Source organism: Podarcis bocagei, assembly GCF_964188305.1.
Source record: "Podarcis bocagei genome assembly, chromosome: 9".
Classification (NCBI taxonomy): domain Eukaryota; kingdom Metazoa; phylum Chordata; class Lepidosauria; order Squamata; family Lacertidae; genus Podarcis; species Podarcis bocagei.
Genome location: NC_138134.1, coordinates 28,864,857 through 28,892,163, shown reverse-complemented (window position 1 = coordinate 28,892,163; position 27,307 = coordinate 28,864,857). Strand labels below are relative to the sequence as shown.

The window sequence follows — 27,307 nt, the reverse complement described above, 5'->3', positions numbered from 1 at the left end:
AAATAAATCTGCCAATACCATCATGCCATTATACAAATCTATGGTGTGATGGCACTTGCAGTATTGTGTACTATTCTGGTCGTTGCCCCTTCAAAAAAGGATATTGCAGAACTGGGAAATTAATAAATGGCAACCAAAACGATATTGAGGCTAGAGCGACTCCTCATTAAGAAAGTTTGCAATATAGCTTTTTTAGTGTAGGAAAAAGAAGGCAAGTAAAGGATGATGGGATAAAGGTATAGAATTACGCACGAGGTGGGGAAGTGGATAAAGAGTTTTTCTCCCTTAATACTAGACCTGGTGTCATCCAAGGAAGGTGAATGTTGGAAGACTTGGAACAGTTAAATGATTGAATATTGCTACCACAGTATGCCGTGATGGTGACCAACCTGGTGGATAGGGATTGATAAATAAGGCTATCAATGGTGACTGTCCATGGTGGCTTTGTTACTAGGAGTGCAAGGGAGGAGAGTGCTATTGTATTTATGTCCTGCTTGGGGGGCTCCCATTGGCATCTGGTTGGCCCCCGTGAGAACAGGATGCTGACCTGCATTGGCCCAAGGTCTGGCCCAGCAGGGCTGCACTTACAGCTGAAGGCTCTGACAAGAATCTAGACCTGAAGTGTTTGTATTTACACTATGCCAGGAAGATCACTGGGCTGCCATTTTTCCAGAACAGGACTGTCCTGGAACCTGAGTTGTCAATATAGAATACGCCTGCCGTTCTGAGGCCTTAAGCAACTCACCCACAGAGTGCAGATTGTTGTTTTGTTGTTTAGTCGTGTCTGACTCTTCGTGACCCCATGGACCAGAGCACGCCAGGCACTCCTGTCTTCCACTGCCTCCCGCAGTTTGGTCAGACTCATGTTTGTAGCTTTGAGAACACTGTCCAACCATCTTGTCCTCTGTCGTCCCCTTCTCCTTGTGCCCTCAATCTTTCCCAACATCAGGGTCTTTTCCAGGGAGTCTTCTCTTCTCATGAGGTGGCCAAAGTATTGGAGCCTCAGCTTCACAATCTGTCTTTCTAGTGCAGTGTTTCCCAACCGGTGTTCCCCGGCACACGAGTGTGCCGTGAGACACCGGCTGGTGTGCCGCGAGATGCCTGGAGGGAGGCGGGCGAGTCGGGCGGCGAGAGGCGGGGCGGGGGCGGCGAGGAGAGGCCGCGCCTCCTGCTGCTGCCTGGCGCTCCTCCTCGCAGCCGGCAGCGCTGCCTGGGCGCCTCCGCGCGACTCTGCCTCGCTGGGTTTGGTCTCCCAGCAGAGACGGGTCACACGCGCCCCTCCCTCCCTCCCTCAGCCTGCGCGGAGGGAGAGCCAGAGAGAGGCATCGCTCCTGCGCTCCGAGGCGGATTGAGCGCAGCTGAGAGGAGCTGCCGAGGGAAAAAACGTTCACTTTTGTGCGTCCCTCCCGGCGTGACGCTGCGCGCTGACGTCACGGGGCGGGGCTTTAATGGTGGTGTGCCGCGAGATTTTTTTTTAGTACACAGGTGTGCCGTTGCCCAAAAACGTTTGGGAAACACTGTTCTAGTGAGCACTCAGGGCTGATTTCCTTAAGAATGGATAGGTTTGATCTTCTTGCAGTCCATGGGACTCTCAAGAGTCTCCTCCAGCACCATAATTCAAAAGCCTTTTTTATGGTCCAACTCTCACTTCCATACATCACTACTGGGAAAACCATAGCTTTCACTATACGGACCTTTGTTGGCAAGGTGATGTCTCTGCTTTTTAAGATGCTTTTTAAGAGTGCAGATAGAGAGACTCATAATCTAGGCTGAGCTTGACCGTCAAAAGTGGGTGGTACCCTTACTCTTCTGAAATATTCTGTCCTCTAGCATAGGACTCTAGTTTTGGGTTAAGGCAATTTCTGGCAGTGCCTTGACAGTTCTCCCCTGGTGCATGCCAAGTCATTCGAGACAATGAGTTAAAACTGTTTTAAGAGCAATCCGTGGTGTGCTGTTGTTTTCTTTAGCTAACTGACCAAACCATCTACAGTTTTCCAGCAGCTGACTGTTGGGAACTTAGCAAACGTCTTGTGAGTTTGTTGTGAATGGATTTGTTCTCTGGCATCAAGAGCTTTATTTGTGTTTCCAAGACCAAAATGATTTGTGGCTTTTAGATCCAGAGAGATAAGGTTTCCTTTCAAAGTTCTGTCTTGGAAGGATAAAGAAACAGAAAGAGAGGCATGTGTGTGTGAATACACACATACAGAGAGAGATGCTGTGTCTCAGCTCCTGCTGATACCTTTCTTGTGCTTCACTTGCGGTCTTTCCTTGATTCCTTCAGCTGAAGCTACACGTTCAAAACCTGTCCTCCTCTCCTCTCCCACCTCCCCATGTTCTTACATACAGTATTGCTGCCACCTTCTGGTTCATCTATTCAACTTCACAAGCATTTTGACCTGGTTATAGAGAATTTTGTTAGTATTTATTCATCCATCCATCCATCTATTCCTTCCTTCTTTTATAATACCTTCAATGAAGGAATTTCCCAGAGTATTCCTCAACACAACAGAATAATGATCAAATCAGTCACAAAGCAAAAAGAATAAGCAGCAGCGATTTTTAAAAGCAGATTAAAATAGTTAGAACTTAATTGAAAGAATAATAGTATGTTACCTGCTGCTGAAAAGACAGCAAAGGAGGCACCAAGTGAGCCTCTTTGGAGATGCACTTCCATAAATAGGCAACTACCATCAAGAAAGCTCTCTCTCCTGTTGCTCCTGGACTTACCTCAAATGACAGTAGCCTCTATAGCAAAGCTCTGCTCTGCAATCTTGGGCACATTGATGTGGGACTAGGCATTCTTTCGTAGATATTGACATCTCCTGCTATATAGTGCTTTGATGCCAATGCTTTGAACGAGTCTTTTTCAACCTGGTGCCCTCCAGGTATTTTGGATTACAGTTCTTATCATTGACCATGCTAGCTGGGGCTAATGGGAATTGGAGTCCAACAACATTTGGCGGGCACATGGTTGGGGAAGGCTGAATTGTGCTCTGAAGTAGGCATGTTCAAGAAGAGAAGAGTTGCTGGCACTGTTAGTTGCTTTGGATAGCTGTAGCAAGTTATTTTTATTTATTAAATTCATATAACACCTGTTCTCCCAAGTAGCTCAAAGTAGTACACGTGGTTCTCCTCCTCGTTTTGGGATTTGAAACCTGGTCTCCCAGGTCCTAGTCCAGCACTCTAACCATTGCACCACACTGGCTGTCAAGTTGATTTGGTCAAGTATTGGATTAATGTGGTAACTGAAGCTCGTTTCATGGCATAGACCATTGTAGCAAAGAATGCTGGTTGCAGCCCAAGTGGATTCATGACATACAATATCGATAGCCAGCTGTTATTGCCCAAGCCGGGCTCCCAGAGCTGACTGTCTGCCATCTGCTCAGTTGCCTGAGTAAAGAAAGAAAAATCTATTTGTAATATGAATGACAGTATTTCAGTGCTTAACTCAAGCTTAACACACTTGGCTGAGCTTACTTGATATGGAATAGTACATTCTCTAGCTTATCGCAAACTTGCCAAAAGTGTAAGGACTGCAGATGGCTAAAAGCAGGGTCGGGGTTTGGGTTTTTTTTTTTTTAAGATAGCAAGAGGCTTTTCTTCTTGCTCAGCTTGTATGCGTCTGTTTTGTGCAATGTGAGACTTTTATTGGCAAGCTGTAATCTTCTCTAGTTCTCTCCCAGTGCTATAGCTATCAAATTCTAATGCACGACACCATACATGTATGCTCAGGAAAACTGGACATCTGTACACCTTCAATTCTGCCTCACTGTGGTTATCTGATGCATCTGTCAGAACCTGGAATAAGTTGTGTTTTATATCTCAAACTTTGTGGAGGTTTCAACCGCTCATTAGTAATGGAAGAAATGGTTTAAAAATAAAGGCGTTTATTGGCAATACCGTGGAAGTTTTTTGTAACCTGGCTGAGGCTACATGTGACCTGAGAGGGATTGTCTGCAATTTACATACTCTCTCCTATTCTTGTCACTTGGACTTAGTTTCTGATCCAACATGTACCTATAGCTCCCAGTATTCAAAAATCCATTTATTCTGCTTTCCTTTCCCTATTGCCAGACAAATGGGAAAATATATCCTAGTTCTGTGCAAAGATGCAGACAAAATGAAGTTGATAAAGGATGTTGTCAGGGCCTCAGGAACAGAGGCACAGGAGAGAGAGGAAATGGAGAGCGAAGGGGAAGAATCGGAGGGCAGTGTAGGGGGGTATAGCAGTGACCCGAGAGATTCCATGAGCCTCTCCAGTGAATCAGAAGATTCCCAGAAGGAGGCGCCGATGGTCAGAGCGAGGGGGGCCAGCGGCGACTCCCAAAGCAGCAGCTGGAGATCAGGACCAGCTTCCCCACCAGAGCGTAGTGGGGGGGAAGGGTCCCAGGTGTCAGGGCCAGCGTCTCCTCCAGCAGGGAGAGAAGATGAGTCGAGACTGACCACGCCTCCATCAGAGAGTGGGGGAACGGAGGGGAGGTCAAGTCCAGCTAGCCTCCCCGAAGGGGGAAGCAGTGACAGGAGCAGTGTAACGGTCAGGAGGAAGGTTGGTGGCTGGGCGCGCGCGCCAAGTTCAAATGTACAGGCGCGCGGGACAGCAGAAAGCCCGGATTGGGAACCAGGTCCTAAAGCCCGCCGGAGGCAGGGGGAAGAATCAGGGGACTCAGCGTCAGAAGAGTCTAGGAAAGGCGAGACCGCAGCTGACAGGCGGAGCCAGAGGCGGAAAGAGCAGCGGAAAAGGTGGAGCAAGGCTAGGGTCTTAAACTGGTGTCTGGGGGGAGGAGACTCAGACGGAGCTTCAGCGGTCTAGAGTTTCAGACGTAGAGCTGCACGCTGCGGCTGTAAAAACGAAAATGAACTTCAATAAAGACTTTTGTATATAACAATGAACTGGCGTTGGTCCTTTGTGAGCTGGGACCTTGGGCAGCTCTGACAGATGTGTTGTAGAAATTTCCTTTTAACGGGATAGGGAATCCTTTTCAGACCATGGGTTGTATTCCTTCATGGACAACCTTTCAGAGGCTGGGGACAGGTAACACATCGATTACATGATGTGGTGCACATACACACTATTTGAATGGGAATTCCACTCAACTTTGCGGGGTGGCCCCCTCAAATATTTTATTGGGGGGCCGAAGGGACCTCAGTCTCTAGGAGTTGGTTTCTGTGATACACTATGTTACATCCTAGCTTACAAAAGGCTAGAATGGATTGTTTGTTTGTTTGTTTGTTTGGGGGGGTTACATGCACACATCCACCTGTTAAGATCAGCAGGAAGGGTGTCTCTTCGTATTTCTGCCACCCTCAGAAGTTTGGGAACAATAAGCAGCCCTGGAGAGGACATTCTCTGTGGCAGTCCCTACATTGTAAAATTCAGTCCCCACAGTGGTACCTCTGGTACTTCCACTATACAGCTTTCAGGGAATAGTGAAGACATACCTCTTTACCTGGCATTTGACACATGAGAGATGTATTTTCAGGATAGATTCTTAATGGCCAGATAGAGACGGACCTAGAGAACCACTTTTGTCCGCAGACCTGAGGTTCCCCATCCCTGTTACATATGATAAAGAGTGAGAAACAATTATCCCCTTATTCAGTCTGAGCCTGTATCTTGTGGAAGATAGGTGTACCATAACTCTGAATGTTTTTTTGCCCTCCCAAATTCAGTCATACCTTGGATCCCGAACGCCTTGCGAGTCGAACATTTTGGCTCCCAAACGCTGCAAACCTGGAAGTGAGTGTTCCGGTTTGCGAACATTCTTTGGAACCCAAATGTCTGGTGCAGCTTCCGCGGCTTCTGATTGGCTGCAGGAGTTTCCTACAGCCAATCAGAAGTTGCGCCTTGGTTTCCAAACGTTTTGGAAGTCGAACGGACTTCCGGTACAGATTTCATTCGACTTCCAAGGTACGACTGTACTGGAAAGATTTGAGGGCCTGTGTATACTTTGTATTACTTGCTTTGATAGAATTTAGCATTCCCAGTTGGCAGAATTTTTATTCTAACAAATGTTGTCATATGTACGCTGTGTGGTCCCTAAATGTACGTTTCTTGTGGCAGCTTGAATGGTCCTTTATCTCTAAAGCATTCAAGGGCTATAAGAATTTGACAGGATTTACTTTCCTTAAAAAATAACTCTTCTTTCATTTGCAAAATGGGATATCTGTAATCCTAACTTTGAGTTTAAATTGGGAGCAGGGGAGAGGTTTACTGATGGTACTCAATCTGCCATTTAACAGAGCAGTTCTATGCAGAGTAACTCAGTAAGTTCTACTAAGTTTAAATGGGTAAGTGTTCATAGAATTGCAGCTTTCACCTGCTTTTTACAACTGTAGTACCAATGTATTTGGTAAACTTAATCATTCTCTTGATACTAAGCATATTTTACTACTTGAATGTGAATTGGGTAGGTTATAAAGAAGCTACTCTGTAACTTGCATCCTTCTATGTATAATCTACAATCTCCATTATATCAGCTTTGTTTATCTGCAACTGCTAGTTATCTGAATTCACTGTGTGTCCTTTAAGTAGCACATAGGAAAGGCAATCCCTAAGTGCATACTGTACCTTTTGATCATTCATTTGCATTGAACTTATTCCTGAAATTCCGGTATATATCTAGTTTCATTGTTAGCTGCTTTTAGTTCTGTTGATTTCACTGAGAAATTTAAGCATGTGCTTAGTTCTCTCTCTCCCCTCATTGAAATCATCTCTCCCCCCCCCCCATTGACTTTGACTTTTTTATTTTTGCAACATCCATGCCTGCTGTCTCTTGCATCTTTATATGGTGCGGGGGCTTTGTCCTCAAACATAGGTTTTCCCATGCCAAATATCTTTGGGAGTAACAGAGGTAGAATAACCATGAAGTTCTTCCACAGACAGTCTCTGTCATTGTCAAAGTCGATTTCAGACTGCTGCGGTTATTCCTGGGGGTAATCAATAAATCATGTCATCACCTTCACCCCTCTCAAAGTGGTGGAAGAAAAAGCACTTCATCATCAAGGAAAAAGCATCCCCACTGCTACAAATGAAAGGAGAAATGCAGCAATCAATCCTCTAATCTGAAGCCTTAAAATTTAAACATCTTAACAAGATGTAAAGTCATGACTCAGGAGGGGGGCGTAATGCATACCAATACACTTGGCTCCTTGGCAGATGAAAGGACTCCTCAGCCTTGCAACTTATTATATTACAGGATGCTGCTTACAGTGTATGTTTCTTGCTCTCTGCAGGAAACTCTGGCTCATGAATGTGAGCTGAAGATTGAAATTAAGAGGTGGTTGGCCCTAAAGATTCTCCTTAAGTTTTGATAGTAGAATCATATCACATTCGGCAGAACATATCACTGCTGAAACGAAGGCAGAATTAGAATTAATTTCTTACAGGGATTTTGGTAGGAAGAATTCTATAGAGAGCCAGTGTGGTGTAGTGGTTAAGAGCAGTAGATTCGTAATCTGGTGAACCGGGTTCGCGTCTCTGCTCCTCCACATGCAGCTGCTGGGTGACCTTGGGCTAGTCACACTTCTCTGAAGTCTCTCAGCCCCACTCACCTCACAGAGTGTTTGTTGTGGGGGAGGAAGAGAAAGGAGATTGTTAGCCGCTTTGAGACTCCTTTGGGTAGTGATAAAGTGGGATATCAAATCCAAACTCTTCTTCTTCTTCTTCTTCTTCTTCTTCTGTATGATATTTTAATTCAAGTGTGGCCAGCCAACAAATGCCATCTGACCTGAAGCACTTGGGCAGCTTTCTTCCTAAGGAGAGATGCCTTTTCAAACATGAATTGCCCATCTGTCATCCATTCTGCAAGCTCCTTTCATGTGGGAGAGGAGCAACACCTTTGTGACCTGTCCAATCGGCACTTCCAGAGCTTCCTCTTCTCAGGTGTAACGTTGTCCAGTGCTGGGCAGTCTCCTCCTATCTGTGTCGAGTTTTGGAGATTCAGACTGGGGCATCTGACATCCAACCCAATCTGCACTTTCAGAGGCATCTCTTGGGCCACTGAGCCACATAAAAAACCAGTCCCCCAGTTGATTCGTCCTGGCTGTGGTTTAGTAACCTTTGATAGGGCAAAGGATAGGTTCCCCAATCCTGTCCTAATTGCTAGGTGTGGGGACTGATTCACTTGTTGGCCAAGTTGAAGAATGGGGCCTTTCCTCTGACTTGGCCCTTAGACGTTCCATTTGAAAGGCTCGTCAAGCACACTGCTTTATAGTATTTCTCAAATAGAATGTGGTGGCAAGCTTGAAAGGTGGGGAATATTCATTTGTAGCTAAGGACTTGGAATAATGCTGATGGGAAACTGTTATGGGCAAGTTAATAACGGTGCTAGGCTATGAAGCTGATTAGTTTTGCACAAAAGCCCTAATGAAAGTATGCAATACATTGGTTTTCCACTAGTATGTTGGAACCTACAAGTGGATCATTCCCAGACCTGAGATTGGTCACATCAATGCCACCAGCATTCCCATTTTCTTTGTTTGGTGGGAGTATTGTTTTTTGGGGGGAAGAAGTAGGGAGATTGTGATAAGATGCAAAGCAAGATAGTCCTCCTTTACCTTTAATGGTTGTACAAAAGAGAATTGTAGTGGCGGTAGCTTTTTTCAGCCCTAAACTGCAAGATGCACTTAACACATCCTCTCTTCTATGTAATTGTAGGTTGGGGTTAAAGGGGAGTCCTGGATCTAAAAAGGTGTGGTGTTGTTTCAGTAAATAACAATAAATGACTTGTGATGAAACGAGTTACTCTGCTTGTTGCCCAAGATGCTTTTCAACTTGACTGTGACTTTAGAGCTTTGTGTATATGCTTTTCAGATTGATAGAACCTAAAACAAAGATTTTCTTCCTTCTTGCCTACTTAGGTGTTGACTTACCAAGAAGAACAGTAAGTCACCACCTTGAGGAGAAGGCAGGGTGTGTATCTGCTGCAGTATCTGACGAGTCCATGGCTGGAGACAGTGGTGTATACGAAGCTTCTGTAAAACAGTAGGTTCAAGGCAGAATTCCATTTATCCAAAACTAAAATATGAGCATCTGGCTCTGTCATGTCCAGGCATTTTGCAACAATTTGAAAAATAGTATGTGGAGCTGAGTCGAAACAATTTATCTCGTTTTGTATTGGTTCCCCACTCCCTTTGCTCATTTGGGTAATTGTAAACACCTTCTCCCTATTTTGATGATGAGCTTCCCCTGCTGTTTCATTGCCCACACAATCCTCAGCCTCATTTGCCCACACTTACCGGCTATTGAAACTTATGTCATTTTGTCAATAGCGTCACAATGCTGCATCTGACATGATGGTGTCACACAGATGCCACTTACCAAAATAATGTGAGTTGCCACAACCAATCATATTAAAATGCAGTGTGGATGAACCAAGACTGTGGATTGAAAGGACAAAGAATTTTTAAAACTGCACAGAAACAAAACATCAACCAGGGGACCAAAGGAGTACTGTATAAGAAACAAGTATATCTAGGGGTTGTAATCTTTTGGGTATTTTGAAACCCTTGGCTTGAAGGACAGGTTATAAATATGTAATAGTAATATAAAAGGAATATCAACTTTGCAAAAACCATACTGCATGTCCCTAATTTAAATTTAATAGTGTACTGTTGAAACATCTGAGAATTCAAAGGCAGGATTAAAATATTAGTATTAATAGTAATTAAACATGCAGACCAATCTGAATCCCTTTTTTTGAGTGGAGCATCTGCATGGGCCCCGAGTGTGTTCACCAAACGCATAAGGTAACATCACTGGGAGCAGAAGAGGGGACAGAGCTGGATCAGCTAAGGATCCACTGGAACTTAATTAAGGTGGTCTAGTTACTGGCAATGGGCCTGATCTGAGCTTTTCTGCTGGGCCAGCTATGGTTTTGTTGCCCCATTCTGCCTTGCTGCTAAGAGTTAAAATTGCTCCCATAGTTGGCCTTTCATTCATTCATTCATGTCAGCACAGAAAGAGGAGAAAGAAAATACTACTTGTAGAGACTGAAAAAAATAATCTAACATCCCAATGCAATGCTTTCAAGAACAGAGGACTTTTCATTTGTTTGTTTTTTAAAAGCTCTTTTTTGTTTCAAAGCACAATTCTTTATAATAATCAGAATAAATGACCTAATAAACACTGAAGGGTAAAACACAATTTTATACAATTTGAGGCCAATTGCAAGCATGCATGAATGGGGGAGTTTCTAGTCCTTGTATTGATTTGTTCTCTCTTTGTGCATGCAAGCAATTATAAACGATGATGACCCTTCAAGGGAGGATCCTCAAATAATTAGCCATTAGTGAGATCTACCTTAGCAATGCTTCCTTCCTAGATCCACAAGGAAGTAGCTGTTTTCTGTCATCACTTTTTGACATTACATATGAAACGATAAAATCCTAAGCATTGACTTGAACAGTGCATTTGGAACAATCTTACAGTTTTGGTATAGAATAAATAAAGTATATTACTGCTCAAAGGTATAAATGTTGGTCTGCTGTGGCTATTCAACCTCTTTTCCTCTCTCCTGTAGACCAAACGATAGTGAAGAAGTTGCATATAGTGAAGATGATACAACAGTTCTGGAGGCACCTCAAGTGCAAATAGGACTCCGGTAAGTCAGTGGCGTAGCGTGGGGGGTGCAGGGGGGGCCGGGCGCACCGGGCGCAACATCTGGGGGTTAGGGTTAAGGGGCGCAAATCCACGGGTTAGGGGGCGCAAATCCACGGGCTAGGGGGCGCAAATTACTTGCCTTGCCCCGGGTGCTGACAACCCACGCTACGCCACTGCAGTAAGTCGGCGCATGTGAAAAGTCAGGCTATTCCTTGACTTCTGCAAATGTACTACAAGTGCCTGATGCAGGGTTTTGTTTTGTTTTTGTCTCTTCTTAACAGATACGATACAAACAGCTCAAGTTTTGTGGTCATTGTGGGGCAGTTACAAAATCTTCATGCCCTTTCTGTATCCCCTGGCTCCAAAGTGTAAGTAACGTAATCCCCGGATTACGGTTTATCACATTTTTTTGGATCCATGGGCGTATTTGGAATTGGGAGAAAGTGCTGTGGGGACCCCCTTTTCTGGTTGCTTATCTTTCACCACCTCCCCACAAACATACTCCCCACAGACATACCAAAAGTCAATGATCTTTGCTTTTCTGAGGAAGCTGGGTTAAAGTTGGATCCAGTAGAATTATTTAAGGGTTTTTTTTATTCTGTAAAGGTTGATGTCTTATTTCTGGACTGGATAAATACTCACATAGTCTTTAAGAAGATGGCGTGGTGGAGGAGGAAGGAACCGTACGGATGCAAGATTACACTTTCCCCTTCACACCAAAGCCCTGCCATGTGACCCTGTCCTTATTTTTCCATTACATTTCACCTTAGAAAGTTGTGTGCTCCTTCTCTGCATCACAGAAGCACCCATCTTCTTTATTTGCCAAGCAACAAACAGTGCCCTGCCCCACAAATAAACAGGAATATAGGAAGATATTTTTAATACCTGTGAGGTTTCAAACTGTGCCTATACACAACATTTTCAAAAGGTGGTCTCAGAGCTATAGGTGAACCCAGCTAAGGTGTCCTTTTAAGTTCCTGTTGCTTTTTGGCCTTACCTAAAAAGGACACAAGTTTCTATAGTTTAGCAATGCTCCATGCATGATATATGCCTGGATTTTTCTAACTATCAATTTGACAGGCAAGCAGAAAGTCTTCTCCAGAAGGAGCTGACCTTAAACTGACTATACCTTTTGAGTTGTATCTGAGATTTGTATGCTACCTGGAGACCATTTTAAACATTCATTGTATGTGTGTAATGCATTTGCATTTCAAAGGGAATGGAGTTTCACCTTCTCACTTGATAAGCAGACCAGCGCCTTTTTGCGAAAGCATGAAATGCCTCTTTTACTGGGAGCACTTGTTTCCGTCAAGGTAGCTTAATTTGTGGAAATATTTATGTACTAAAAGGCTGTTTTCTACATCGCAATATGGTCTGGGAGCGCTCCCACAAGACTTAAGCTGTGTACACATTACCGCTTACTCGTGCTCCAGCTCATTCCCACCACTGGGAAACCGAGTAAGCGTGACAATAAGCCACAGTCCATAGGTATCTTGTAGCTTCTTGAGAAATATTCCCAGCCTGATGCACTTTCCCTCAAACCAGCTTTCACCCAGTTAGAAAATGGAAGCTGCGGTTAAGTGGAGGTATGTACAGTTCTGGATGCTATTGCATGTGCACAGGTAACAGCTTCGGTGAATTGGGAGTTCAGCGTGGGGAAACAAACCAGGTAATAGGCATCAAGTGACGACATCCCTTCGCCCTATCTGGTTTGTATAGAAAAGTGAGAACAGGACTTGAAACACAGTGGGGAGAAACAACCTCACTGTGTTTCAAGCGACTAATGCAGTGTTTCCCAAACTTGGATCGCCAGCTGGTTTTTTTGGACTACAACTCCCATCATCCCTTGCTATTGAGGGCAGTGGTCAGGGATGGTGGGAATCGTAGTCCGAAAACAGGGGGAGATCCAAGTTGGGGAAACACTGCACTCATGTGTACATGGCCTTAGGAAACACAATGTAGAACAGAGAGCGAGAGAGTGCTCCAGCTTGGTTTCTATTTTATCCCTCCCTGCTTTGTTTTCAAGCACGCAGTGTTGTGCAAGGAGCACTCCCAAGTTGCTGAGCTGTATTGTGGGATGAAGCAATATTACGAGCATTCCTTTAAGCTTTAATTGTGTGCTTGTGGCAAATAAACAAAAGCAGCTGTTTGGGGATAGCAGGACTAGCTATTTTCCGAAGTGTAGATGTGGATGGGGTTGATAACTGTAAAAAAAACTGGACCATAAAAAGATTGGTTGACATGATTATATGAGTTGAAGATACCTGAGGGAAAGTCTTGGGATTTTTTAAATTTTATTTTAAATAATTTTTTTGCCTCTTTTTATTTAAAAATAAATCCCAGGGCAGTTTGCCACAAAATAATAGTAATGAGACAATAGAAATGAAATAGTGAAACTCCACAGTTACAGTCCCACGGTTGCTAAAAGGTGGCATCAGGAAATGCTTGTGCAAAAAGATGGGTTTTTGGTTTCACATAAGATAAATAAGTGTCTGTGAGAAAGGCAGCATTTGTAAATAACTTACTTTGTAGCATGATCAACAGAATTGTTCCAGAGGTCTGCATTAAAAAGTAATAATAATCCAAGAGCAATATGAAGAGAAAGTGGCCTTTGAAGTAGATTACTGACCTCACGATTTCAACTGGTCATTGGGGTACAGGAACAATAACAGAAATATTAGTGGGAATTGGACAACTTTATATGAAGGATTGAAGATTGTGGAAACTCCTGCTGGCTGCTGGGGATTGTATTCACATGCAGCTGGATTTACACTGACATTTCATCACCTGTCACTGGAAACGGTCAAAACGAATTGTGTGGAGGGAGAAATGACAATTTGTATGTGTGAACCAGCACTCAGAACCTGCTAAATGCTCTTAATATTTCTCTCTTCTCCTCCATTTTCTGCCACTTATTCTCCTTTACTTCTGTATTTTAATCTATGTGTCAGTATTCTGTTTACAATTCACAACGTTTCATTTCACTATTTCTTATTTCATTTCAAACTCTCAAATTTCTCTGCTTTATATTTCCTAGCCCTTTTTGCATCTTTAAAAGACTTTTCCAACTTTCTAGCATATCATCAGGATAGTATTTAGCAGCCTAACACATCCCCTGCTATTTCCAGTAGGATAACGGACTCTACAAATTCCATCTGTGATTTGTGAGCTCTTCTTAACTCCCACCCACTCTTGAGTTTCAGCATTTCCATTTCTATTTCCACTTATCTTTCTTTTCCCCCTATTTTTCCCAATGGCCGGGTTAGGTGACACACCTTTACTATTGACATCTACAGTATAAGGCAGTGGGCACCGAAGTCTCTGCAGTTGAACAAAAGACTTTTCCAGGAATAAGACATTTCTTTTACAAGTGTTTTGCACAGGGCTTTCGGATACTTGTTTGAATCATCTTCTGCATATTTTTTCTTCCCACCTCCTAGGTATTTGAGAGTTGCAGTTCTTCCCTCTTCCGCTGACATCAGCTGTCTTTTCCGCACGAAAGTCCACTCTGCTGCTGAAACTCTTTTATTTAGTGAGATGTTCAGAGTAGCCATTTCCCAGGCATCTTTGCAGCAGAAGACTTTGAGAGTGGATGTCTGCTCTGTCAGTAAAACTCGCTGGGAAGAATGCCTAGTAAGTATTCTTTATTATTGGCTTTGTTTGATGTTCTTTTGTTTTTTCTCATGCTGATAGATAGGAGGCTTCTGAGGCATGCATTAGCAACCTCCGCAGGACTTAATATATTCATCTCTGATATGGGATGATTGTGGAATTTAGATTCCCTTTTGATCACAGTATTACAGAGGTAGACAATTTGTTCAGTGCTGAGGGCTTCATTGAAAATGCATCATAAGCCTGAGGGCTGCAGCTAATATACATATTTTAGACACATGTAATAAGCATAATTTGCATATGGTTTTAATCGATGTAGTCAACGGCAAGCTACAATGAGCTTTGCAACAAAATAGTGTGCTCCAAGCATGGCAGCCTTTGGTTCAGCCTCTCAACTCAATTTTTTACATTTCAGCTTAGAAGCTGAAAACAGTAAGAATTTTTTTTTGGGGGGGGGATTTGCTACTATTTGCATTTTTTCATCAGATTCTTCTACATCTCTCTCCAGCTGTGACAACTAGGAAATTTAATGAAAACCGAAAATCCTTTGTTTCTAGCAGATATGCAACCCACATGGAGTAGTTATGCCTTTGGCCCTAAAAAAATTGTGTAACTTTAGGTTGCAGGTAGATGGACAGGGTTCAGTTTTGTTGCTTTTATTTTGACTTCCTGTCACATTCACAGGGTGGGAGGGGATGATGGAAGATTGGAATTGAACCTACTAAAAACTTAAATGCCAAACAGTTGGTGCAATTGTTGTGCTTGCAGGAATCAAACTTTTGTCTACCGGACAATGTTTTTGTTCTTTGGCTATGGAGAGAGGGAAATGCCCCTCTGCAACACAAGCACACAGGTTTATTTATTTTGAGAGGGTAGAAGCACTGGAATGTATTTTATGTTTGTGACACCTGTTTTCACTCCATGGCTGACGCGATTCTGTCTTACTGTGGCTCTCAAAAGCCCTATTGACATGAACAAGAAACACACGAGTTAAATACTTAAAATACAGTTTTGGCGCTGATGCAATTTCCTGGCCTACCTTTTATGTTGATATCTGACAGCATTGACCCACAACACACATCAATACAGAAATGATGTGCAGCCTAGAAAACTGCAAAGCTAGTAAGTTTCTTCCATTTGCCTTTGGGAGATGGTCTACTAAAGTGCCTTATACCAAATTGCTCCATGGAGCCCAATATTGCCTACAGACAAACTTTTTCCAAGACAGAATTTCCCATGCCAGGGAATTGAGCCTGGGAACTTGTGCAAGCAAAGCATGGGTTCTGTCACTGAGCTCTGGATCCTCCCCTACCTCAGTGGCAAAGGTGCATCAAGCAAAATGGTCACATCCCCCCTGGATAAGAGCACCCTGGTAAGAAGCTGATTGCTCTGATTTTCTTTGTGTTTCTCACGCTATCATTGCCTCAGTAACCATTCAGTGGATAATAATATAACGGAAGCATATTGATTAATAACCATGGACACTGCTAGAGTTTAAAATGATGGCACCTGAGGCATGTTGCGCAATAGGGCTCTTCAAGCTTCCGAATAGGAGCCTGAATTTTCTTTTCTTGCATATAAAACCACATTCTTTCCTCATGATGGACTGATGCCAGGGTTTTTTTTTGCCTCAGGCACCAACTTAGTACTGTTTCTTGCATGGATCTGTTATATTTGATTAGATTTACAGAATTTAAACTACTATATATATTTATCCTTGTGGGTATGCATTGTCTGGTCCTTAATATTTCTAGATTACAACACACACACACACACACACACACACACACACACACACGTGTGTCCCCTTTAAATCAGGTTGTCCCCACATTGAGGGAAAACACAACAGCAGCAAAAGACTGGCTGTTACCAACCAGTGAAGAAGATCTGGGTCCCAGGGCTTAGTTGGGACTCCTTTTGTAGAGTCCTTCTGAATCCCAGTTGCTTGTGGGTTTCCCACAGGTAGTAGTTGCTGTGAGAACAGGATTCTGGGCTACTGTCAATGGGCCATTGTCCTGTTATTATGTAAGAGGTACAGGAAGGTTAGAGGTATTTGAGGATAATAATAATAATAATAATAATAATAATAATAATAATAATAATAATAATAATAAAATAAAAATAAAAATTTATTTATATCCCGCCCTCCCCAGCCGAAGCCGGGCTCAGGGCGGCTAACAACAATCAAATAATCAAACAATCAAATAATTCAATATTCTAAAAACATTTCATTTTTAAAATTAATTAAAATCAAATTGATGGCAACCGTTAAGCAAAATTCTGTGCAGGTTGCCAGAGGAGGGAGTCAGGCTGCGCCCTGACCAAAGGCCTGGTGGAACAACTCTGTCTTGCAGGCCCTGCGGAAAGATGTCAGGTCCCGCAGGGCCCTAGTCTCTTGTGACAGAGCGTTCCACCAGATTGGAGCTGCAGCCGAGAAAGCCCTGGCTCTAGTTGAGGCCAGCCAGTGTAAAACTATGTTGACATATTTGCACTGTTTCATCAGGGAAGGGGTGGTTGTATCTATTAAAATTACTGTTATTTTTTATTGATTTGATTTTCTAAATAACCAATGAATTGTCATTTCACATTTCTGTGCAGGCTGGAACTCAAATAAGTCTGGCAGACTTGCCATGTTCGGATGAGACTTCTACTGTCTGGTATAACTTGCTGGCTTACAAGCAGATTCCTAGGAAAAAGAATAAGGAACTAAAGGAGGATCCTGTATTTGTACCAAACAATCAGTCGCCTGGCTCCTTGGACCTGGTGAGCAATGTGTGATGACTTCTGAACAGGAGACTAGAAAAATAGAAGCGGCAACGGTGAAGCAATTGTACTGTCTAATTATTTGCTCCCTCCTGCTGCTTTTGTTAGCTGACTGCCATATGGCCTGAGTGGAGGTGTGTAATTTGGCTTCTAAGAACCAAATCTACCTTGTAAGGGGGGGGGACGGACACCTGCAAGCCGCATGTTACCACATTAAAAATTCCCTGTGCATAAAAAACACAACGCTAGCTCATCATGGAGAAAGCTTAGGCTACTTTCCACAGTGTTACTTGTTTTGTTTATTTAACAAAAATTGTATTGTATTGTGTTCTTTTTTAAAAAAAACCCACTTGTAAGCAGTTTGCAACAATATAAAATAAACATTAAAAATGGTTGAAGGAAAACAGTTAAAAACAGGCAAAAGATAATTAAAATCAACAGAAGCCAAAGAAAAGCTCAAAACATATTTAACCTCTATGGGACTTCCGGGTTGGCGCGATCTGGAAATGGCGGATTCCCTCCGAGCTGCGGAGGGAATCTGCTCAGCTGAGGACGGGTCTTGCCGCGCCGGCGACGCGGGGACCCTTAAAAACCGCAGGCGCTGAAGCCTGCGGACTGAAGACTCGGTGGGCGCCTTAAGCGCCCCCCCGACCCACGAAGAGCCTTTTTAAAGGCTGCGGAGAGGGTACGGAGGGTGGCGTGGCGCTGAGAGTCGATCGCTACCTCGGTTGAGCGAAGCCGCGAGCCATGACTGGAGAGCGCTTACTTCCTTCCTTGAAATTCGGACTGAAAAGAATAACCCGTGAGTAAGATGGAATTGGATTTTAAGAATATTATCCCGTGAATTTGAGACGACCAGGGGGTGTGCTAAAAGGAAGTCCGCACCCCCCCTTCTGCAGACGATCTAAAGCAACGACTTAAGCTGGAGAGCCTACCCTTTGTGGGGTGAGTTAAAAAAGATTTTAACTTCCAAGATTTGGCAAAAAGAAATTTTGAGCTGGAGAGTGGAGTTTTGGAAGCTTTCTTTCTGTTGTAAACAACCCCCCCTCCCGGGCCCGGGAGCGTCCTGTTTTTGAGCTTGTGAAAGAGGTGCGGAGTTTGACAGCTGTCAAAGCTGTCAAACGGACAGTTTAGAGTGGAAAAATTTGTCATTTAAGATCCCTCTGGACTAAAATGAGTTACAACTGAACTAAAATTGTTGGAAACAAAGTAATAACAATAAGTTAGAGGATTGTTGGAGAAAGATTACCAAGTAACCAGATTCCCTCTAGGGGGAACTCTGTGAAACTACAATGGCTGTGGATGGAAAGTTACTAGTGGAAATCGAAAGAATGTTTCATTTTGTGGGAATCTTACAAGAGCAGAGTCTGGCTATGAATAAACAACTTATGACCTTGACTTCTGGAACAAGCAGCTCTGCTGAATGTATTGAGGACCTGAATGAGAAAGAATCCACAGCTGAATTGGAAATGATATCTAAAGAAGTGGAAGAGACTAAACAAGAAAAAGAGGAAATAAAGTTGGAAAGCACCAACCAGAAGCTGACATCTGTGGAATATAAGCAAGGAGACTTTTGGATCATATCTACCACAAATCTGCGAAAGATGCAAAAGAAGAAGGAGGAGGCCCCGGGAGTTTATGGAATACAGGAACTTAAAATAAAGAAATATGATTGGGGCCTCCATTTTGACTCTGACTCTGAAGATGCAGGCCTTGTGGAAATTTTCCAGCAGCTGTTTTTAAATGCCCTTGTGGGAAGAGAATATGGTTTGATGGTGATAGAACTCTTTCGAGATTCGACGACTGACATAAAGGACTACCAACAAGACCGGCGGAGAGGGACTGAAAGAGACTTGAAAGCCTCGGACGTGAGGAACCCAGGCTAAGAATTGCTATTTTGGACATGTATTGGGGAAGGGACGAAAACCGGGGATGGGAGGGAGGGAAGAATAGAATTTTAAAAACACTCAAGACCTTTGGGTTTAGTTAATATGACCTTTATTTAAGACAAAATGGGAAATCGATGGAAGGGAATTTGAGTCCAACTTAGAAAAATTTATTTTTCTTTATGAAAGAGGTAATATTAAGATGGTTAAGAGGAGAAATACCAATTTGCTGACATAATTCTGGGAATTGGGATGCATGAAGGGGGGTGGGGGGAAGTCAGGGAACAAGGTTAGGAAAGTAGGATTTTCTGAAATTATACATGTTTTTGTTTTTTGTCTTTTTTGTGTGTATTTTGTCTTTATAAAAGGTGAAAAACCAATAATTTTTTTTAAAAAAAACACATATTTAACCTCTATGTGTCTGGATAGGCTTGCCTAAACAAAAATATTTTAAGCAGGTTTTGAAAAGAGCACAGTGATGGTGCCTGTGGAATGTCAATAGGCAGGGACTTCCAAAATGTAGGCCCTGCCCACACTAGAAGCTGGACATCTTGCAAGGCCAGAATGAGAATTAAGGGGCACCTATAACAGTGCCAGTTCCACAGGTCGAAGCAGTAGAGTGTGTGCATATGGCATAAGGTGTTCCTGTAAGTAAACTTGAGGACTTTATATACTAATAGTCACACCTTGAACTGGTAGCAGTGCTGTTGTTTTTACATGGAGTTCAGTTATTCAATACACACACACACACACACACACACACACACCCCTTCTGCCTGTACTTGGACACCTATTCTCAGCTACAAAGTGTGCAATTATACTGGGCCTGCTTGGATTATCTTCTTTCCTTGATCTGCTATTCTATGTGTGATGAAAAGTAAGAGCATATCCTGCCTACCTGGCTTGCGTAGCCCTCCTGAAACATGTATAACAATCTTAAAGGCACATAAAATCTATCACACACAGGCCCGATCACATGATTGTTTCCTAGATTTTACCTGGAATGACAGCTTACAAGATCCGGGCCTTCCTGCATTGGATTTAATGAACGTGTTGTCTTTTATGAACATTATGTTCATGTACGATTGTCCCGCTTCAGCGATGTGGGAAGGGAATGAGCATTCCTGTTTGCTACTACAAGTCGAGGAACAGAGCCAGAAAAAGTTGTAATCTTACCTGGCTGGTTGTTGTTTATGAATGTCAGATACTTATGTAAAGTTTGCTTTTGCCAACTATGTATAAATGGCAGCTAGTTTTTTGCAGCATACAGTTAATACGTAATTTTGAACCAAAGAACCACAGTATATTTCCTTTACTATATCCTTTCTGAGACAGTACATTTTGGTAGTGGGTATAATTTTCACAAGGGATGCATGAATTCTGAAGTCACATGGAAACATAGTGTCACATGAACAACCAAATATGCTCGGCCCTGAGTTTCTCATGATGTTGCCCTGCTTATGTCCATGTGTTCCTGCAGATGTTTTTCTGATCAATACATTTAATCAACACCTTTTCTGAAAGGTAGATTCCAGTAGAGTGTAATTGGCAGTGCCAGTCTAATTGACAAAGGCATTGTCTGTTCACAACTATTAATAGGGCAGGTTTTATAAGTAACATCGCTCAGTATGTCTTCTAATGTAGATCTGCTTCCAATGTCTCTGTTAGGATGCTGTGTCAGCATTACTGGAAAGGACATCAGCAGAGCTGCAGGCAGTAGAACAAGAGTTGGCAGAGGAGGAAGATGAAGATGAGGAGGAGGAGGAGGAGGAGGAAGAAGAGAAGGGTGTACAGGAGCCACAACATGTTGAAGAAGACTGGTAGATTGATTTTTTTAAAAAAATAATGTTGTTATTTATAAAGCAACATCAAAAACAAGGCTGATCGCTGAAAGAAACTTCTGCTCACCATCTGCTCCTTGTGCATGTAAAATTAACTTCTTACCCTTTTAGACCCCTTGTTGGAGAACTGCATGTTTCACTTGCTGTTTTCCCTACACCAGTTTTCCCAGTGCTGAAGAGAGAAGCTGTTTTTATTTGTTTGTTTTAAATTGAAGTTGTATTTTGTGTCTTGAGTGGGAAGTGCAGTAGGAATTATGAATGGCATATCCGCCACACACGCTTCCACCATTGAGTCTGCACACAATTAAGATTTCCAGGAGATCCCCACCCCTTGAAATCCCAACCCCCATTTCCCCTGCCAGCCCTGGCACCACACTGTCTGCATATGAGAGGGGAAGCCTGGTGGACATGCATTGGCTCTCCCCATGAGATTGTGGGTGGACAGCGATGCAGCCGGAAGGCAAAGCCCTGCTCTCTCTCTCTCCTTAATAGCACAGAAGCTAATGACTTAAGGGACTACAGCCCACTCCCCATGCGTAAGAACCTGTGAGACCTGTTGGATCAGACCAAAGGTCCATTTGGTCCAACGTCCTGTTTCCCAGACAGATGCCTCCAAGAAGCCTATAAGCAGGTTGTGAAGGCACTAGCTCCTCCCTTTTGTTTTATGCTATTTAGGACATAAAACAATGAAGATGGGTATTATCTCTTCTTTGAAGCCAGCCTTGCATTGTCCACAATAAATGTCGAGTTTGGGTGATTCATCTTTCAGTAGAGATGTTATTAAATGTGGCTTAATTGCCTTGTGTTAAGATCTCACGTAAAAAAAAATTAATGCAGGTAGAGTACCTCCCCCCCTTCATGTTAATATAATATTGATATCTGTAGAGAATGTGAAAAGAATTAGTCTGTATTTGCTAGTTCTACATTTGCTGGTTAATAATCATGAGAAAGGTATCTTGCATCTCTCCATTAGAACCATCTGTGGATGTCAAACGTACTGCGCTTTTGTCAGAATGTTCTAAGGGAACCGATTTGCAACAGACCTTTCTGTTTTTCTTGGAGCGGATGACTAATATAATGCATTCACATGTCGGATCATGAAAGCATTGTACTGAAATTCTAATCTACTTCTGGCTGAGATAATGTGTCGATAATAATATATCTTTTGTACAGGGTTCAGATCCCAGGCATGCCAGTATTTTTTCTTTTTCTTTCCTCTTTGCGGGCCTTGTCAGTTTTCAAGGGTAAACTTGGGTTACTTTGTTCTCACAGGCTAGGAATGCTGGCAGAGGCATCCAGTGAGATTGTGACAGAAGAAGAGGACAATGTTAAAGGGGCAGAGGGAAGCAGATACTCAGATGACAACAGATTCTGCCTTAAACTGGTAGAGAAAGGTGAAACCAAGCACAGGGAAGACAGAAAACATGCACACGCGTGTCACAATGAGCAAGCAACGGCACCACCCATACTGGTGAATATTTTAGATTGTTTCTCTAATGCACCACAAAGAAGACACTGACATCCTGTGGCTGTGCTTGGTCGAGCAAGGTGGTGTGTTTAAAGGCAACAGTGTTTGTCATAAGGAATCTGTTTATTGTTTTCAGCCCTATGTTAATAAATGAAGGCCTGGTTTGCATGTAACATTAAACCATAATTCAAAGCAAACCATAGTTTATGAGCACATAGCTCCACTGGAAAACAAACACAAGCTGTAGTCTGGCTTATTGTGGTGCCTGGACCCTGTCACGTGGTTTCTTTCCTTCCAAACAACGTACAATCAAAAGCCAAGGTTTGTGCTCATGGTTTGGGGCAGTGCACCAGGAGTGGGAGGGGTCTGCATGCGGTGAGCACGAGAGCCAGTGTGGTGTAGTGGTTAAGAGCGGTAGTCACATAATCTGGGTAACCGGGTTCGCGTCTCCGCTCCTCCACATGCAGCTGCTGGGTGACCTTCGGCCAGTCACACTTCTTTGAAGTCTCTCAGCCCCACTCACCTCACAGAGTGTTTGTTGTGGGGGAGGAAGGGAAAGGAGAATGTTAGCCGCTTTGAGACTCCTGAAGGGGAGTGAAAGGCGGGATATCAAATCCAAACTCTTCTTCTTCTTCTTCTTCATGTTATATTTTTATGCCCGAACCTGGCCAAAGTCAGATCAGCGTTTAAACTCTCCACTGATTTCTAACAGGTTCTGTCCCCTCTGGCAAAGTGATCCTTTTTTTGTTTTGATATACAGCAAAGGGGAAAAGCAGAAAAGAGATTCTTAAGTCCTCAAGAAAAGCATTCAGCTTGCTAGTTAACATTTAATGTTTATTTGGGAGATTATTCATGTTTAATAATGAATGTATTAAATATTTAATAGGCTATTTTAATGTTTAAGCTATACTTGCATACATGGATGGTTTAATATTTTTGTTTTTGCATTTGTTATGAAGTTTTAATAATAAGGGCTCAGCGCTTCAGAGCAGTGCAGGAGAATTGTGTGTTGTGTGTTTAGGTTGAAGCTTTAGTCAAAGAATTGGTGGAATTAAACAATGAAAAAGCACTTTTGATCAACTAAAAAGGTGTCTCCCAGTTAAGGAGGCAGCACCTATGGGGTGGGATCCAGACCTGATCTTCTGTGAGCAGAAGGACTCCTCCTATGGAGGTCAAATGGACCTAGTGGAGACTCCCACTGTGTGAAGTGGATTCTGCTGTGGGCAGAAGGAGTGGGAGAGTGATTTTCACCAATTCCCCTTTCCCCTGTAGTTCTGAATGGTCCTCCAACCCTCTGGATCAGGGTTTTGTTTTTTGTTGGGTTTTTTTGCGAGGGGAGGGGGAGAGAGATTGGAAGGGAAGAGAAAATATCACCCCAAATTAGCTCTGCCTCTTCCGCTAGTTTTCAGAGTTCCACTTTATGCAACTCAGGGTCTGACGCACTAAAAACAATTACTTTAATTACAACAATTATGGGTGGCAGGCAGCATCTTCAAAGAGGCACTCCTCTTCCTTTTGCATGAAGGGATGGCTTTGGAAGCATGTGAGTACAGTATCTGTACTTTGATGAAGCATCTTCTTGCTCTGATCTTGAACTGCAGCCTGGTTTTTATGAATGGCTCTGCCTGCTCTCCTTCCTCTTATTTTTTTATTATTTTACTTTCCATATAAACAAAGTGATCTCCAAGTACCAGATGATAGTTCCTTCTTAGCACCACAGCTGCTCCTTTGGAAAAACCAAACAGAAATAGAAGATACTGATAAGACCTCCTGGTTGCAATGTCTCAGAATATGTTCATTGGCTAGAATCTGTTTGATACCCCTTACCACTGATGGTAGGAGGCTAAGTTTCCTACATTTTTTTATCATTCTGCAAAAATAACATACACATTTAACAGAAAGGATTGGTCCACGTTCTTCTGGTACGCCACTGAGAATTTTAGCATAATTCACAACAGTAGCCAGTTCTGGTTACTTCCATCAGTTCTTCTAAGACTTGGAATTTAAGTAAAGGGAGGAGTTGTTGTTTTAGAATAAGAAATATGTTTTTTCTCCAGTATTTGTTTCACCACCTCTAGAGAGGACAACAGCATTCCTGCAGTTAGCAAACGGTAGGCCTTGCTGTGAGTGTTAGTTTTAAACAGACAATATGACTTCATTTACTTAAAATGGTCTCTAGCTTTCATTCTCCTGCAAGGTTTTTGTTTCCATTAGTAAAATCAGAAACTTCTAACCTGAGGTCAACCTTTTGTCCCTTGTTTGAGCCTGAGTCACAAGCCTTTAATATCAAGTACAATATGCGTAGGGGAAATCATTGTTAATTAAGATTCACATACCATTCAGGCAGGTGAGTGTGTGATGCTTTGTGCAGTAAGATTCATATGTGTCCCACATTGAAATAGTACCTTCTGTCTATTACAGTGGTACCTAAGGTTACATACACTTCAGGTTACATACGCTTCAGGTTACAGACTCCGCTAACCCAGAAATAGTGCTTCAGGTTAAGAACTTTGCTTCAGGATGAGAACAGAAATCGTGCTCCGGTGGCGCAGCGGCAGCAGGAGGCCCCATTAGCTAAAGTGCTGCTTCAGGTTAAGAACAGTTTCAGGTTAAGAACGGACCTCCGGAACGAATTAAGTATTTTACCCAAGGTACCACTGTATTACTGAGTGGTGCATTGGATTCTTTGTCTTTATCTTAACTAATTTGTGCCAGAATGGGAGGGAAAGCAAGCTTCGTGGGGAGGTTTTGGTTTTAAGGATTGACAACAATGCACAATATCCTCAACAGGTTGATAAGGAAACGAACACAGAAGACAGACGTGAGGGTGTGGCTGTACGACCCAAGGACAGAGCCGGCCTCAAGTCTCAGCAGCATCCCTTTGTCAGGAACAGCATGATAGTGCGCTCACAAACTTTCTCTCCAGGCGAGCGGAACCAGTACATCTGCAGGGTAAGACAAACAGTGTTCTCCGCGAGGTCCCATTAACTAAAAGACTCATTTAACTTCTTTGGCAGTAGCACGCTACTGGCAATGAGCCATATACTGACAACCCGGCATCCATCTCTCAGCTGCTAAGCTATAGCAAGCTTGTCACTCTTGCCTGTGGACTTTAGAATTTGCTGCTTGCCATGAGCGAGCCTGGAGCTTGTTGCTGCTGTTGACATCCCCCTCACCCCACCCCACTGACATAAACACATTCACACTTTCCTATATAAACAGTACAGGGGTACCTTGGGTTACATACGCTTCAGGTTACAGACGCTTCAGGTTACAGACTCCCCTAACCCAGAAATAGTACCTCAGGTTAAGAACTTTGCTTCAGGATGAGAACAGAAATTGTGCAGCGGCGGCTGCAGGAGGCCCAATTAGCTAAAGTGGTGCTTCAGGTTAAGAACAGTTTCAGGTTAAGTACAGACCTCCGGAACGAATTAAGTACTTAACCCGAGGTACCACTGTACACACTTACTTAGGAGACAGGCTGCACCCAGGTATTTAAAGCACAAGGCTTCTGCCAAAGAGTCATTGGCACTGTAGTTTACCCCTCACAGAGCTACAATTTCCAGCACCCTTAACAAACTACAGCTCCCAGGATGCTTTGGGGGAAGTCATGTGACTTAAATATACGAGGGTGCACACAGGCCTCAGCCTGAAGTCAGTAAGGCTTGCTTCCAAGTGTTTAGAATTGCACTGTAATTCCATATGCCAGGAGTGGGGGGCCTTTTTCAGTCTGAGGTCTGCATGCTCTCCTGGGCAGCCTTCTGGTGTCTGTGTGCCAATGGTTGGTGGTGGTGGGAGGCCCAAAAAATGAATGCAGGCTAACACACCTAACTTCACATGTGTACTACTGGAGTGTGAACTGGTGGCGACTGATCTGGAAGAAGATATTGAGGCTGTAGCAGATGACTCAGTGAAAATTTCAACCCATTATTCAGTAGATGTGAAAAAACGGATTCCATGCTAGGGACCATTAAGAAAGGGATTAGAAATATAACTGCCATTATCATAATACTATTAAACAAAGCTATAGGGCAACCACACTAGGAATGCTGTTCCAGCATCATAGAGTTGGGAAAGGTGCAAATAAGGGCAGCCAAAATGATTATAGGGCTGGAGCAACTCCCCTGTGATGGAAGGCTACAGCACTGGGGCTTTTTAGTGTAGAAAAAAGGCAAGTAAGCAGGGAGGGGGCTCGATGAAAGTTTATAAAATTATGTGTGGTGTGGAAAAAGTAGATAGGGAGACATTTTTCTCCCCTCATAATACTGGAATGGGGGGGGGGGCTATCCAAATCAAACTGAATGTTGGAATACTCATGGCAGACAAGAAGTACTCTTCACATGACACAGATCAGCTAAGGAATTTAGCACCACAATACAGTGGTACCTCAGGTTACATACGCTTCAGGTTACATACGCTTCAGGTTACAGACTCAGCTAACCCAGAAATAGTGCTTCAGGTTAAGAACTTTGCTTCAGGATAAGAACAGAAATTGTGCTTCGGTGGCGCAGCAGCAGCAGGAGGCCCCATTAGCTAAAGTGGTTGTAATGGTTCTAGGGGTTGCTCGTGCGTAAATCGGCGCCACACCTGGCTGGGTTGCCTGAGTGAACCCTTTCTGTCTGGACAGCCACTCACCCGTGGCTGTCTCAATCGCTGGCAGAATCCGTCAGTGGGCGTTTCTTGAACTTCTTCCAGCAAAGAAGCTCTTTGATGCCTAGTCTCCGCCTAGTCTCCCTGCGCGGAAGCCTTCTGCACAGGGAGGGTGTGGGCAGCGGAGGACCCGTGCTCTCCCCGCTGGTCCCCGGCGAGGAGTCATGGAGCCACCTCGCCGATTCCCCCATCTGCCCCCCTTCTCCACTGGTGCTACGCTGATTTCCTTCCCCAGAAGATGTGCTGCTTCTCTCCCTCCCGGGACGCTCTCCGAAATCCCTCTGGAGCCCTCCCTCTCCCTCTGGCTCCGATGGCAGTTCCCTGACAGTGGTGCTTCAGGTTAAGAACAGTTTCAGGTTAAGTACAGACCTCTCGAACAAATGAAGTACTTTTTTAAAAAAAAATTTACTTATAAAATTTTTCAAATATAACAATAAAGGAAAAACATTCCATTCAAAATATACATCCAATTCTAATCTTTCCACTT

General features: G+C 43.3%; 1 protein-coding gene across 2 annotated transcripts in view; it reads left to right on the top strand.

Annotated features, from left to right (window-relative positions):
- WWC2 (WW and C2 domain containing 2) overlaps nucleotides 1-27,307 on the top strand; it is a 129,066-nt gene that overhangs the window by 88,993 nt on the left and 12,766 nt on the right. For both annotated transcript variants that reach the window (XM_081208725.1, XM_081208726.1), the window contains exons 12-19: nucleotides 8,860-8,983; nucleotides 10,521-10,601; nucleotides 10,882-10,968; nucleotides 14,041-14,233; nucleotides 16,811-16,975; nucleotides 20,530-20,681; nucleotides 21,975-22,173; nucleotides 24,961-25,122. In XM_081208725.1, the coding sequence (XP_081064851.1) occupies nucleotides 8,860-8,983; nucleotides 10,521-10,601; nucleotides 10,882-10,968; nucleotides 14,041-14,233; nucleotides 16,811-16,975; nucleotides 20,530-20,681; nucleotides 21,975-22,173; nucleotides 24,961-25,122 (1,163 nt within the window). The remainder of the gene's footprint in view (nucleotides 1-8,859; nucleotides 8,984-10,520; nucleotides 10,602-10,881; nucleotides 10,969-14,040; nucleotides 14,234-16,810; nucleotides 16,976-20,529; nucleotides 20,682-21,974; nucleotides 22,174-24,960; nucleotides 25,123-27,307) is intronic.